The sequence below is a fragment of the Seriola lalandi genome, unplaced genomic scaffold, assembly GCF_002814215.2.
Source record: "Seriola lalandi dorsalis isolate HSWRI2012SDOR001 ecotype SW California unplaced genomic scaffold, Sedor1 jcf7180002054899, whole genome shotgun sequence".
NCBI classification, from domain to species: domain Eukaryota; kingdom Metazoa; phylum Chordata; class Actinopteri; order Carangiformes; family Carangidae; genus Seriola; species Seriola lalandi.
Window position 1 is genome coordinate 262,210 of NW_019525451.1, and position 15,584 is coordinate 277,793.

General features: G+C 44.7%; 2 protein-coding genes across 3 annotated transcripts in view; both read right to left on the bottom strand.

The window, feature by feature from the left end:
- The window catches only part of LOC111672457 (receptor-type tyrosine-protein phosphatase-like N), an 18,166-nt gene extending 12,256 nt beyond the window's left edge, over positions 1 to 5,910 (bottom strand). The window contains exons 1-2 of the mRNA XM_023429885.2: positions 5,695 to 5,910; positions 675 to 725 (exon numbers count right to left, since the gene is read on the bottom strand). Of these exons, the coding sequence (XP_023285653.1) occupies positions 675 to 725; positions 5,695 to 5,773 (130 nt within the window). The 5' untranslated portion in view covers positions 5,774 to 5,910. The remainder of the gene's footprint in view (positions 1 to 674; positions 726 to 5,694) is intronic.
- Positions 5,911 to 7,093: 1,183 nt separating this feature from the next.
- Positions 7,094 to 14,939, bottom strand: dnpep (aspartyl aminopeptidase). Of its 2 annotated transcripts, none has more exons than XM_023429825.2 (15): positions 14,828 to 14,939; positions 14,281 to 14,371; positions 12,254 to 12,342; positions 12,025 to 12,138; positions 11,381 to 11,506; positions 11,107 to 11,231; positions 10,739 to 10,823; positions 10,490 to 10,597; positions 10,322 to 10,399; positions 10,026 to 10,106; positions 9,614 to 9,774; positions 9,495 to 9,534; positions 9,283 to 9,384; positions 8,086 to 8,253; positions 7,094 to 7,308 (listed from the first exon to the last, which is right to left on the bottom strand). In XM_023429825.2, exons 1-15 carry the CDS (start codon positions 14,831 to 14,833, stop codon positions 7,258 to 7,260), a joined length of 1,425 nt encoding a protein of 474 aa, XP_023285593.1. In that variant the 5' UTR covers positions 14,834 to 14,939; the 3' UTR covers positions 7,094 to 7,257. The 2 variants fall into 2 exon arrangements, with proteins under 2 accessions (XP_023285593.1, XP_023285595.1); XM_023429827.2 differs by lacking the exon at positions 14,828 to 14,939 and adding an exon at positions 14,682 to 14,784.
- Positions 14,940 to 15,584: the final 645 nt, after the last annotated feature.

Genomic DNA, 15,584 nt, shown 5'->3' on the forward strand with positions numbered 1-15,584 from the left:
TCCGTGGAACCGACTCTGGGAACAGGGAACATAACGTCCTCGGGGGGGACACACCAACACACACCAACACACACCACCACACACCAACACACACCAACACACACCAACACACAGCAACACACAGCAACACACACCAACACACACCAACACACACCAACACACACCAACACACACCAACACACAGCAACACACAGCAACACACACAGCAACACACAGCAACACACAGAAACACACAGCCATCAATAATGCAGCCGTCTCTGAAGGCTGACACACACAGGTGCACGCCCGTGCACGTGCACGCTCCTGTAATGACATCCTCGTCATGTTTTGACAGGAAGGAAGCAGGAACCACGGAGGGATTACGGACAGTGAACCAGCTCTGACTGATGGACAGAAGACGTAGTGTCACAGGATCAAAGCCTCAGTCCACAGAGAAACACACAGCCTGTATTCAGAAACTGAGCCTTAAAACCAGCCGTCAGGACTTCCTGAACTTTGTGATGTCACAACAAAGCAGCCACCGCATCGTGGAGAGAGGAGACTGACTGACAAAACATTTTTATTCTATGTTTCTCTTCTTTATACCTGACGACACCGTGATATTTCTATCGTTCTTATGGCTCCAGGTCAGTAACAGAGTGTGTGTGATGTAAATGTGAAACACAAACACTCACCATCGTTGCACAGCTGATCTCTGGGACAGAGCTTCTTCTCAAACAAGCAGCCTGCAGAGAAACAGGCGGAAAACTTCATCAGCACTGACGAAGTTATGGTTTCATTCATACACATATTTCACCAGCTGTGATACAGACGTCACTGAAAGTGGCCAAACAGACAAACAAACACTTGATGGTTCAGGACGATTTTTAAATGTTGTTCTTTTTCTAATAACTAACATAAAGAGCTGAGAGAAGACGTCTTACACTTTTAGAAACTGAATATATTCAGACATGAGTTGGGGAAACCCCGGCTGGAACAGTCAGCTACGGTGGATGTCAAGGTTGTGTTGCTAAGCGTCTCTGAATGTGTGTGTGTGTGTGTGTGTGTGTGTGTGTTACAGTTGACCTTTTCCTCAGCCCTAATCTGTAGCGAGGCGGTAAACAGCAGCAGATGTGAGGCTGCGTTCTGTTTGCCTTGAGTTTTCATTAAGGATTTATACAATCCTCTGTATTATTCACACTTCCTGTGATAAGTTAAGAAAACACACTTTGTACGACAGAACCACAAACACACACACACACACACACACACACACACACACACACGGTGCTTCCACTCCCTCCTCTCTGATGCAGGACGCAGGTAAGATTTCAGCATGAAAGAGTGACGTCACAGTTCCCTCAGGTGCTAATGTGACGTCACTGAAACAGTGTCTGAAGAGGGGATTTTCTTCCCTCCTCCACCCTGACAGACGACGGAGCTTCTCTCTTTCTCCTGGAACCTATAGAGTCAGTGAGAGTGGGGAGAACATGACGACACGCAGCCGCTCAGAGAGGGAATCTCCATTAAACCAGAAAGCTGAGACGCAGCTAAACATAGAACTGAGAGATTCTGCCTCCATCCCTCCATCCCTCCATCCGTCCGCCGCCTCCGTCCAAACTCCACATGATGACTAATCTCTGCTCCGTCCTCTCTCTCCTCCACCCACACATCCCTCCCTCCCTCCCATCTTATCTCTCCTCGCCTCTCCTCCCTCCTCGACTGTCTGTTTCCAGAAGATCTCCGTCAGCTCCTCCAACACACAACACCAGCGACTCATCACCAGGGTGTAAGTCTGATCGACACACACACTGTTACAACATGAGCAGTTAGTTCATGTGAACCTCGTCTCACTGCAGATTTATGAACCAGGTCTTCATGTCCTTACTTTCTTTTATCAGGTTCTGATATTAAATCTGCATCAGATCAATTTAAAAAGCAGTTTAACAACAAGCAGAAGAGAGGAGCCATAAAAACTCAAATCTTCATTTATAAAAAACACATTTTGTTGTTTCTTAGTTACATAGTCCCACTTAATAACTTCCATCATGATTTTAACCCTCTGGAGTCGGTTCATTGGGAAATACTATTAGTGCTGATGATCAAACATGATCTGATACGCATCATTTATTAAAAGAAAGTGCTGAGTTTATAGCATGAATTAATATTTTCTGTCAGATTTCTAATGAAAAAGCTGAAGAATAAAAAGCGCAGGCTGTAACTTTAGAGCTTCGTTTCTTCCATTTTCAGCTGCTTTTGTTTGTATGAACATGAAACAGTATTTTCTGCAACCTGAAACTGATCTGGGATCATATTCTGATTACAACCCAAGATTTTACAGCCTCTTCAGGCGCTTTATGTTTCTCAGGGGAAACTCCTCCGGCTTCTCTCCCCGTCTCAATAACAAAAGTGAATCCTCCAGTTGGATCTAATTAGAGAGGGAAGGTAGAGTGGAGAGTCGCCGTCTGGCTCCATCACACAGGGTTTCCTCTGAGGTTACATACAGCACCGGCTCCATTTTGTTTTTCTGGGCTGTGGTCGTTGTGTCAAAATAAAAGCTTAAATATGCTGAGTGGCGTCTACAATTACAATCACATCAGTCCGTCACATCTTTGCTTTTCCAAACCAGACGAGGAGAAACATGGTCCAGGATTCTTGATTCATCCCTGCCTGAGAAATCCTTCTCTCTCTCTCTGTCGAGGCTGCAACACGACGTCTGACTGCTGCCCGATGACCTCTGACCTCTGACAGGCTAAATGAATAAACGTCCATATCTAAAATGTTTGTTTTACACAGAATAATCCATTTGTTTCATCGTGTCTGGCAGTAATCACATCTACACAACAGTCATCTGTAACAGGAAACTGAAGCGTGACTGTTGAGGCAGTGGCTTCGTTTCAAAAGTGAAAAAGTCAACAGTGATTTTACAACACTACAATCTAATCTCAACTTAAATCTTAAACAAACTTATCGAAGTAGTTTTAGTTTTAATCGCCTTAAACTTTAACATGGGAACTTGTTTCAGACTAAAACTTTATCTTTAACAGGATGATTCAGATCATAATTCAGTGGAAGAAGGAAATGTGGAATATAAATTTGGCCTTTAAATGAAGCAAATAATCACAGTGTTGAAAAGACATCAGTTCTTTCAGACAGTTTTTCTGCGACTGCCAAAACTGTGCAATTACCTAATTTAAAAAAATCAGGCTGACTCACGATCAACTCCAGCCTGCCGCCATCATCATCATCATCATCATCATCATCATCATCATCATCATCATCATCAGTGTCTCTGTGCTTTGCTTTTATCGTCCATTAACTTCCAGATTGAATTCAGTGTCGTTGTGGTAATGGTGCCGCTGGCGTTTGTGGCTGCTGCTGTGAGAGAGTGTGAGCTCGTCCTCTGCTCTGCCGCCTGCCAGAGGGTATTTAAGGTGGAATGAGTCAGCCTGGAACGGACAGAATTAAACCTGCGTCGTGTTGCTGAGTGGCAGCAGAGGCAGCCGGGTCAGAACCCTCCTCAGCTCAGTTGACCTTTGAACTCTAAACTTTACTCCGATTCCACTGGCTGACATGTTCCTTCATCACAACACACACACACACTGATTTATTTTGACTGAACACACACCGTCCTGCTGGAGCACCAACTGATTCATATGGAAATAGACGCTCTAAACTAACACAGTGCTGCTGTTGGAAGAAAAATATCCAGTAATGAGCGAAAGTAAAGATTGAACCAGGAGCTTTTTCACCATCACATCATCAGAAATCCAAGAGAAAACATCAAAGCTTGAGACTAGAAACAACATTAAACTGTAAACTCCACAGACAGACATCCAGAGTCTCTTCATGTATTAAAATAACTTGAAATATTATAATTTCACTGAGGAAATAATAAAATCTCTGTATGAATCCATGAGGGATGTAATTGAATCATGTTTTCAGATTAAAAAAAGCAGCTGGAAGCAACTGGTGGATGAAGAGGATTTAGTCGTCGCTCTCCGCGGTGCTGAAACACTCTGGTCGCTCTCCGCGGTGCTGAAACGCTGTACTGCGTTAAGTGCATGAAGGAAACAGGAAACCGGTGTAATTACTGTGAGCCGAGAGGTCAGTTATGAGTCATGATGCTGCTTTAATGTTCCTGCGGGGGTTTTTTACTCGGACAGTCTACCTGTGTGAGTGCAGCACAGGTGTGGCGTTTCATTTCAGATAATCTAAATCTAAATAAATCTGAATAATCTTTTAGCCACTCTTATTAAACAGACTAATTAAACACCGTACGCTGGACTCATGGAGCTTTAGAGAGGGTTGAAACTGTGGCTAAAAGATTATATATATGTTTCTAGACTTTACTGTCATTTACTGACATTTTCATTTTGTTTTCAGCTGCTGAAGAGACAGTTGAAACATCTTTTTTGGGAGATCGCTGTGTAACTTTTCATCTTTCTGAAAGTCTTCCTCTCAGGATGTTGAGATCTTACAGCTTATGAGTCAATTACAGACTTAATGTCTCAGTAATGTTCTATCACGTCTCTATAATCTGGCGTCGCTGTGGGACCAGCAGTGAAACTATACTGGTCTTAAAACCACAGGCAGATCGCTGCATGGACCTCGCAGGCAAAGGCCCAGAAGACTGTCTGATATGACTGAAAGCTCCAGGACAGCTACTCAATAGACCTTGTAATGGTAATGTTTTGCTGCAGTTCTACTTTAACTAAATATTCCTGAAACATAATCATGAATCTATAATGAAATACTTCTGGATGTTAATATGACGTTACATTAAAAGAGCTAAACGTGATTTTATCTCCCCAATAATCATCACAATTTACACAATATCCCTCCATCCTTTTCATTATCATCTTTAACATTTATAAAGTCATTTTCTTTCTTAAAACAAATTAAATGATGTTATGTGATATAGATATACAGTCTCCATATGTTCACATGATCTTAGTTAATATTTTACTGACAATATGAGGCCTATAATGTAGGAAGATTGGTGTTTCTGCTTCATGGAACATTATTCTATAATCAATAATCTATAATCTATTCACCTCAAATGGAATCAAGAGATCAAAAGATCATATTATTATGAGGAATGTTGCTGTAGATTTAGAGGGAGAAGATTTCTACTTTCTCCTGGATACAGACACAGATGTGGCTGTGAGTTTGTTGTCGTTGCAGACTGAACAGAGTGATTGACTCATGCAGTCAGACACATCCTGCTCAGAGTATTTGCGTCAGTGTAAACAGATCAGGGGCAGGAAAAGCAAAGGTGGCTGGAAGATGAATTACATTGATCTCATTGATCTACAGCTTATCTATTGGCTCCACAGAAAGCAGAACTGATCAGTTTTCACAGCAGAATAAACCTGATTGGAGGTTTATTATATGAATGTTACAGCTGAATGATTTGCTCCTTTATTTTAAGGATGAAACTACAACCAAACTCCGCAGGAAAACCTGTATATTTTAAAACACCCTGGATGAATGTTGGAAATAAGATCTGAACTGAGCCATGAAGTGCTGCGAGCTCGCTCCACACTGGCTGCTGAGTACAACAGTTACTATAGGAACACTGCAACACGGAGCTTTCACCGGGGAAGTCGTGATTTACGCGCCGCCTCCCGCCTGAAGCACCGAGTTCATTAAAAAACACAAGTGCATCCGTCTCCATCAGCCGCGGATCTGACCCGATCCGCGGACTCTTACCGTGTCGGGCGGCCGCGCAGAGCCGGCAGGAGGCGGTGAGGAGGAGGCACAGAGCCGCCCAGAGCCGCGGAGACCTCATGGTACATCCAGCATCCACCGGAGGAGAGGAGGGGGGAGCCGCCGCTGCTGCTGCACCTTTACCAGCTCTCCATGTCTGAGGAGAGGCTGCTGCTGCTGCTGCTGCTGATCGGGACTGATGGAGAGGAGGTGTGTGCGTGTTTGTGTGTGTGAGTGCGTGCGTGAGAAAGAGAGAGGGAGAGGGAGAGGTTGGTCGGAAAGGCGGGTAAGAGGAGGCGCCACACTGCAAGAAATGAACTGAGCAAATAAAAACAGCATAAATACCTACTAGATCCACACTGTCCAACAGTATCACTGATTTCCTCCTAGGCTGCATTACCAACCAGACAGAGCCCCCCCCCCCCCCCCCCCCCCCAGTCACAGGTCACAGGTCACAGGTCACAGGTCGCTGTGCAGGGATTAGTTTTTGCATAATGACACCTGACAGTGTTTATCAGAGAGAAACCCCAGAGCTCAGTGGCCTCCATCTTTCTTAAATAGGAGATTGGAAGAACCAGGACTCCCAGAGCTGGACCTGATCAGACCCGATCAGACCTGATCAGACCTGAGTCCTGTCAGCTGTGAAGCTCATCACCAGGTGAGCTCTAATCAAGGTGCAGGAACATCTCAAGAGAACTGGAGGAAGTGTCTGAATACTTATGTCAATGTGATATTTCAGTGTTTTCTTTCACCATGAGGCGAGAAACATCTCGACCACTCAGGTTTGTCATGGACTTTAATTCTTACAGTTAAATCTTTAAATTGATTTTCTGCATCATTTGTATTCAGCCCTGAAACATCCAGAGTCTCAACACCAGCCGCCATGTTTCATTCACTGCAGGTCATCGTCACAGTTCTGCTTCTTCCAGGACGAAGACGTCGCAGCAGGATGAAGATCCTTTCACCCCGACTGTCGGAAATGTTTCTGCTGATTCTTTGTGTCTTAGTTTCTTGCATCGTGCAGCTGTCGTCTCTGTTGTGACAGCTTCTTGTTCTCAGGTCTCTCTTGGAAAAGAGATTTTAACCCTGATGAAATAAAGATTCAATAACAGATAAACACGGTGATAGATCTGATAATAAAAGCTAAAGACTGTGAACCAGGCATTTTTTACAGTGTGGAGCTGTTTTCATCCTCTTCCCTCTCTGCATCATGACGTGGCTCTCACGGATCTGAAGTCCATCTCATCTCCTCCTGCTCAGACTCTTGGCAGAGCAGCACATCAGCGTTTTATTAAAAGTGAGGAGGTGAGATGAAACCCGAGCCGCAGGATGAAACCTCCCTCTCTCACCTTCACCTGCGTTTGTCGCCGAGACACGAGAAGAGGAGACGACTCAAGAAAAAGACTGTTCAGCATTTTAATATTTTCTAAAACAATTTCATTTCACGGTGGTTAAAGATCAGGAAGTGCTTGTGTGTCTTTGTATGTGATTAATACGAAGGTCCACAGCACAGGTCTCCACGGCAACACTCCCAGCGTGTTCTGAGGTTGAAAATGAGGTGTGATCCTAATCCACGACCAGGGTGCTCCTCACTGCGGGGAACAACTGGAAGAAACCCTGCAGGAGGAAGCAGACAGGAAGTGGGGGCGTGATTTAAAACAATTACAGTCAAGATAAATGTCAAACATCTGCAGCGAAGTCAAAGGAAACAGAGATGAGGACGCTTGAATTGTTTCAAACCAAAGGCACGAATCTAACGTGTCGCACAGAGAGTTTTATATGTTGTTGATTGTACGTCATTAAAAACAAAGACCTCGTCTGACGGGAAATCACCTGCAGAAAACAAGTTTTACACGGCAGCAGAACTTAAAGCTGCTGCTGCTTCTTCTTCTTGTGTTTGTTCAGAGTTTCTAATCCGTGAGGTTTTTTCCTTCAGGAAACATTTGAAACCGTTTCCATCCATGTTTAGGTGCCAGGAGCCGCTGCACACGTGGAGGACGCCTTTAAGAGCTTTATTTTTATCATCTATTAAATCAAAACGACACCAAATATATTCAGTTTACACGGATATAAAACAGACAAATCCTCCGGTGGTGAAGCTGGAAGCAGAGGATCATGAATCAGACGTGTTGTTGGTGTTTGTGTGTTGCTTTATCTGCAGGAAACTGACTTTGTGAAGCTCCTCCCTCCTTCTCTTTAGATCTCTTTGTTGAGATCTAAAGTGAGTCGACTTCTCTCTGCGTGAGTTTGTTTCCTTTGTGCCGCCGACGTGACTCGACTCGACTCACTGAAAGAAGCAACAGCTGTAACACGACGCTGCTGCTCGTCCTGAAGTAACAAAACAAACATCCCTCCGCTGCACCGCGGGGACAAAAGGTGCGTTTGTTTGTTTACCTTGAAGAGGGTGGTGCTCTGCAGGACGCTGGAGGTGCAGCACATCTCCCTGATGGAGTGCATGGACAGCTGCGGAGCGCCGATGTCCACCACGGGGACGCCGAGGCGGGCGGCCAGGATGGGTCCGATGGTGGTTCCACACGGGCTGTCGTTACGGACCATCACATCCTGCGGAGGGGGAGGGGTCAGAGGTCACTCACTCACTCTGCCACATAGATAACTGCAGTAATGTTCAAATGTGGAAACAAGGTTCTGTTTCTCTCCAAGATGGCCGCCATCCCCGGCACAGGAAACACATTTACCCACTGGACACATTTCAGTTTTCACTACGAGGACTGAAAACTCTTAATGAATTCAATATTATTTGAAATAATTAAAATGATTTTGATGCGATTGTTCTAATTCAGCAGGTAAAGTTCAATTTCACAGGTTTCATTTTTAAATTTCAGCTTCTCTGTTGTTGAAATGTTTGACACCAAAACCTCTTGAACACAACATGATGCGCTGCTGATCTATGAGAGGGAATTTCCCAGAAGGACTTGAAGGCATCGCACAGATCTGATTCAGGGGTCGCAGGATTCGGAAAGACAAATGAAAGGAAATAGATCAAGTACAAACGTCCAGTTGTTCCCGCCTCGCTGAAAAAGATGTTTTTATGAGTTACAGTAAGTCGTCTACACGGCTGATGAGAATCAGCTCAGGTCATTAAACCTCATCACCCCAGGCAACGGACGCAACCTTTCCCCCGTCGTTATCTTATCATCTCCATTCAGAGGTCATTCTTTGTCAGTCTTCCATTTTCCTCCCTTTTTCTCTTTTCATTAGAATGGAATAAAAAAATAACTTGATTTTCATTTTCAGTGAATTCTCTATTTTCTCTGTTTAAATTCAGACGTTCTTTGATATTTGATGTTGACAGGATCTAATAAAAACATGTTTCTGGTCTTTCAGCATCACTTTGTTTTCTTCTAATGAATGTTCATCATCTCTTATAGTCTCTTCTTCACTCTCTCTCTCTCTCTTCTTCTTCTCCTCTCTGTTGTTCTGCAGCTCGTCCGGCACGTTGCTAGGAGATCTGCGCTCGCTGCCGAGTGACTCAAGACGCACAAAGAGATGAAAAGCTACTGAGCCTCCGTCTGCAAACAGTTCATCTATAATCACACAAACACACACACACACACACACACACACACACACCTGCAGGGGCACGCCAACCTGGCTGGCGACCTCCCTGACGATGGCGGCGGTGACGGCCGTGGTGGCGTAGCGCTGGTTGCTGTTGAACTTGATCACTGGCCCCTGAGAGAAAAGTTACATCCAGAAAGAGGAGTGTGAGTTGTGGACGGGGTTTTATATCACGTGATCAGGAGGTAGATTTATAATCAATAATCAATAATCAATCTGATCACCTTGTGGAAAGCCGGCCGGTGGTTTTCTTCGTGCTTCTCCCTGAGGAGAAATCATCAAATCAGAAATGACAGACTGATCAATAAAGCGCAGCGCTGTGTGTCGTGCTGTCGGTACTGACTGGTAGTTGGGGTGGATGGCGTGCGCCATGTCGGCGCTGATCATGAAGGAGAGCGGCGCCGCCTGCTGGAAGGCCGTGAGGTTGGAGGCGGAGGCGGAGAGGCGGGTGAGGATGAGCTCCGTCAGGTTGGACTGAGCACCCTGAGCGCTCTCTGACCCCACCTACAGGACACACACACACACACACACACACACACACACACACACACACACACACACACACACACACACATGCACACACACACAATCACTCATTAAAGAGAAAAATCCAAAAGAGACGCAGCAACCAGAAAACTCTTTAGTTCAACACTTTTCAGTTCTTTTTTATTCTTCTTCTTCTCCCTCCTGAAACCTCCAGGCTGCGAACCGCCGACAGGCCGTGTTGCTTCTAATGATGCGTTCAGGCGACTCACCTCTTCGTTGTCGTACAGAGTGATCATGCGGACGTTGGGATCTTTGGTCAGAGAGTCTCCGGAGCAGGACGCCATCAGGCCCTGAGACACGGACAGGAAGTGACCGTTCGTTAATCAAGCGTTTCACTGTGAGGCTTCCTGCTGAAGAGAAGCTGCAACAGCGAGATCAGTTCAAAGAGAATGAATAAAAACCGACTGAAGAGCAAGAAGAAGACGAAGAAGAAGAAGAAGAAGAGGAAGAGACAGAGGGAAATAAAGCTCTGACAGTAAAGACGAAAACATAAAAAGGTTGTGACCTGCAGGGCGCAGTAGCAGCTGTGAAGGTTGTCCAGACGAGGAGAGTAGATGAACTCCTCGTACACACCTCCTAAAGCCTGAACAGAGGAGGATCAATCATCATGATCACTTTTAAAATGAAAGCGTCACAGTGGACGATCGCAGGTGGCGGTCAGTGGTCGACTCACCGCGGGCTGAGTGTCGGTCAGGCACAGCTCAAAGTCCATCAGCGCCTCCGGCTCCACGCCCAGCTCCGAACACAGCACCTTCACCAGCGCCGGGTGGTGCTTCTCCGCCTGAGGAGGGACGACGGCGCAACGCGTCACGTCTCACTTTAAAATATCAGCTGATAGAAAATAAAGCGGGAACTAAAACGAAGTAAATGTTGAAGCTCTCCTCGGAGCGTTGTTGTTGTTGTGTGCGAGCGTTGCTTTTACCGTGTTGGCGGCGGCGGAGGCGTCTCCAGAGGACGCACAACCCGTCTCCAGCTCCTCCTGGACGACCGTGGCGATGACGGGAACCCTGAGGCGGAAACACAGGAAGTGTGAACAAAATACTGACGAAGACAAAACTCCCAAAATAAAACCCAGCAGTTTGTAAGAAAACGTGTTTAAAGTGAGTAAAACAACAAACATTAAACTTCCTGCGTCACTCTCAGTATCACCAGGTTTTCTCTCCTTTACTTAATATTATGGAGGAAAAAACCTTTTGTCCAAACATAATCTTTGATTATTGATTTTGTAATTTGCCGTCATGTTCAGTTTCAGCTCGACCATCTTTACTCAGCGGCGGCGTCGTTACTCACAGGTGGTTCTCCTTGTTGGGGCCGAAGGAGTCGTTGATGTCCCGCTGCAGGTGGATGGCCAGGTGAGGGATCCTCAGCAGAGGCCTGGGGACGTGAACCAGACGGTGGAGCAGCCTGCCGCCACTCTGAGGAAGAGGAGGAGGAGGAGGAGGAGGAGGAGGAGGAAGAGGAGGAGGGGGAAGAGGAGGAGGAGGAAGAACACACCTGCTTTTATCGCTCAAGCTTTTCTCTGCATTGTTTTCCTGACATTATTAATAACATTAATAATCCTAACCTTGACCATGACACGGCCGGCGATGGTCAGGTCACGGTCGAACCAGGTGTTCCAGATGCCGCCGCCGTAGCACTCCACCCCCACCTGCAGACAGCCCTGCTTCGTCCTCTTAGACCTCGGCTTCACCTGAAACACACAACATTCACCCTCTGATCAAGCAGCTGCTTCCTGTGACAGACTCTCCGCTGCGGTTCAACATGTCCGCCCATTGATCACATGATCACCTACAGTCAAATACTGAAGAAGAAGAATTCATGGTTGTGCTTTACTGTTAGCGATGGAAAACAACAGTGGTTAAGAGTCATCCATGATTTATTCATTATTAGGAACTTACTGTCAAATCTTTAATTTTATGACGTAATAAATGCCAGTTTTTAATGCTGCTCTTTATCAATATCAGTATCGATCACTTCCTAAATAAAGAAAAGACTAAGAATTATTTCAGCTGTATAACTTGACTCTTCATAAACGTGATGTGCTTTTATTTCCTCGGATCAGTTTCCAGAGGGACGAACTCACGTCTCAACAACAACATTAAAAACCACTTCACTCCGTCTCCTCTGATTTCAGCTGCTTCTCTTCCTGTGATCCGACCTGCTGCCGTTTCACACCGCAGCTATTCTGACGAGGCGAACGGCTCTCACCCTGAGGCAGGGGCTGTCTGTGTGGGCTCCGATCATGGAGAAGCCATTTCCTGGCAGGTAGCCTCCGCCCACAGCGAAGGCGATGAGGCTGGAGAAGTTCCTGGTCACAAAGTACTGCAGAGAGGGAGATGATGAAGAGCTGAGATAAAGATTCTAGTTCAGTTTATTGGTTTCAAATATGTCACATAAACAAACGTTTATTCCTCTCACTAAAGACGAGTGAACTCACCTTGCTGGCCGGCTTGATGTCCCACTGCTCCGACTCCTTCAGCTCGATGAATCCCGCCTCCAGCAGCCGCCGCTTGCATTCTTCCACCACTGCAGGGAGAAGAAGAGGGAGAGATGACGATGTTTCTGTTCGCTGAGCTCGGAGCTCCCTCGAGGATCTGATCGCCTCCTGGGCGCCTTCCTTCGGAGGTTTTCTGGGCAGGTGCGACTGGGAGGAGACCCAGGACTCGCCGGAGGGATAACATATCCCATCTGGCCTGGGAACGCCTCGGGATCCCCCGGGAGGAGCTGGGAAATGTTGGTGGAGAGAGGGACGTCTGGAACGCCATGGTTAACCTGCCGCCAGCGCGACGCCACCCCGGAGTAACGGAAGAAAATACATGGATGGACTTTTCAGTTTTTCCGTCCCGACACTGAAGGTGTGGAGTCTTTGTTTGAGAAGATTAAATCAGGGTTTTCTCACTCAGAGATTATTGTATCAATGAGTAAAATAATCATGACTGTTTCATTTGCTTCCAACATGGTCATTAAATGAAGCTCTTCCTCCTTGAGTCACTTTATTGGAGCTGCAAATAATAATGTCGAACTTAGTAGGAAATCACTGAGTTTGCATTAAAATATATTTTTGATTGTCTTATTTTGGAAGCTGCTTAATCAGCTTGTGCATTTCTTCCTCCAACATGGGCTTTTTAAAACTTTATTTCCGTACATCAAGAAATTCCTGCACGACCAGCAGGAATGCAGTTAATGTTAAATCCAAATAAAGTTAATTTTTATTGCTTTTATGCTCTTTATTTGTTGGAGGCAGATGCCAGAGATCAGAGTGCGAAGGTGAGAGACATTATGAAATATCTGTTTCATCTGCAGAAACTCTCTTATCTCGAGCTCAAAGTCGTCTGCGGAGCTGAGCGGCGTCTCGACCTGGAACCTGTTTACCGCTGACACACACACATCTCTTTGTTTTCACATTATAGGAGAGAGAGCTTCATATCAAACTCCAAACAGCTGCCAAGTCTTTCATATCAAATACAGCCAACAGAATCTGAACTGTTAATCTCAAATACTATAAATTATAAATGAAATGTGAATAAATCCACAAAGTTTTGGCTAAAACATTAAACGTGAAGGTTTAAAAATGGACAAAAGTTGACAATTAGGACAAGAACTAAAGATGTGTCACATATTCAGGGGGGGAAAGTGATAAAGAGCATTAACAGGAAAAGTAAGTGAATCTGTAGAATTTCCTCCATTTCTGTTTAAATCTGTCGGATCAGATCTTCATCCAAGTCACAATAATGAAGAGACACAATCTATTTGAACTTATAAGACACAAATCACGGTGTGTCAACAGACACAGAAGCTAATCAGTTATCAACTCTGGAGTCCAGTCCATGAAACCAGGTTGGAGGAGAGACACTTCCTGCAAACAAACTCCTGCCGTGGACACCACAGAGGAAGAAGCTGCCCTCCAGAACAACACATGCAGCTCTATGTGTGGTGGAAACGGCAGCTCGGCATCATCGAGGGGAGAATTAATTCCCAGGTTTATCAAAGTCTCTTCCAGGATCATTTCAAGTCTTTGTCCTGCTGACCCTGAACATCAAAGTAAATCTACTTCAGACAAAATAAAATCCAGCTTCTGACACTGAGCAGGTCTGAACAGCAGCTACTGGAGCAGCTGGTTTTTATTAAATCTCTGGCTTCACTTACTTTTTGTGGGTGTGTTCAATAAAGACACTGTTTATACCGAGGGATCTCTTAATCTAATATATATGGGTGTATTATTGTGGTGTCCAGACAGTTTATTTTATCATAATATAAATCAATACTAGAATATTAAATCACATACGGTAATAGAGGATTTTGTGTCTGAAAATGTAATTTAAACATTTAAATGCATCTTTGAAGTACATACCTTCAATGGTCTTTGTATGAGGAAAATTAAGTTTTTTCTTCTTCAATTTTTATAGACATTTTGGAAAAAATCTGGAGAGTTAAAATATAAATTCATAGTTTTTCAGACTGTACCGTGATACGGAGACACCCCTCTGTTGACAAACTGCAGGAACTCTCTGGCAGCGGACTGCACGGCCTCTTTGGTGCTCTTCATGATCAAAAACTGAGAGAAAACAGTCAAAAAAAGGACAAAAGTCAGATAATAATCACAAGGAATGAGACAGCAAAGCTAGCAGCTAGCAGCTACTGGCGACTAGTTCCAACTTCGGACACTGGTTTAAAGTTTTGAGACTTTGCTTTTACTTTCCGATTAACCAGACATAAATACCGAAACACCACTGGTTAATTATATCTAAATAATTATGAAATGACAAATACTTTACTAATCGACTTCAATTCAAAGACTAATTAGCCGTCTAAGCACCACACTTGTCCGATAAGGGATGCATCGACTGTTAGCTTCTCCAGCTAACCTTCACAGGACAACTCGAGTTTTCGTGCCTCTTCTTCTTCGCTCCTCTTCCAGTAGTGGCCGAAGTCAACGCAGCTCTCAGTGAGGGAGCAACACCTCCACACACCGCAGCCACAATAAAAATAGTTTTTTTTTTATGGCACTTACCTGCATTAATTGGACTTTCAAAGTCTGAACTCCGCCGCAGATCAACGGGAAAGACAAACGGATACAGATGAGCTGACAGCAGCAGAAAGAGAGAAGCGACTGTTTTCAGACGCAGCGCCACACTGACGCCCAGCGGCCAGGCGGTGAATTACAGCGCTCTCATTTTTCACTGCCTTCAGCATTTTGAGTGTTTTCAACTTTAATCTCAGTTGTTTATCTATTTCAGGGTCATTGTATTTCTCATATGTCATAGCCACGATTATGATACACATTTTCCTGAATCCCAGATAAGTCGATTAAGCACATTTAAAAACAACCAATGTTCACCAGAGTGATTAACAAAGGGATTAAATGCTGGGGTCTTTTAATTGATTACAATCAATAAAAAACTCATGAATGACTATATGTAAATGCAGACTGAAGAGGATGTAACTAAATGAATAAAAGTATTTAATATCTGAGTAAAATCATAACACAAACATCAAACATGAAGCTAAGGAAAGGAGATGGGTCTTTTAGACAGGTTGTCTAAGATCTAAGATTTAATATTGACCCACAATTAAGGGCCGCCGATGGAAAAAGTTCGCCCACCTGGGTGTGTGGAATGGAGAGCTGTGATTGGTCAGCAGTTCTGAGGGGTCTGCAGGTGGAACAGGGGAGGAGCAGTTCAGAGATGTAACCTGGTGCCAGTACTTGCTTAAAATCAATTCTGTACCTCACTGGAAACCAGTGGAGAGAAACCAGCACAGACACAAGA

Coding starts and splice junctions, on each gene's coding strand:
- dnpep (XM_023429825.2), bottom strand. Junction 9,775..10,025: donor CTCTGTACGACAACGAAGAG/GTGAGTCGCCTG, acceptor TGTGTCCTGTAG/GTGGGGTCAGAGAGCGCTCA. Junction 7,309..8,085: donor AGAGCACCACCCTCTTCAAG/GTAAACAAACAA, acceptor TTCCTCCTGCAG/GGTTTCTTCCAGTTGTTCCC.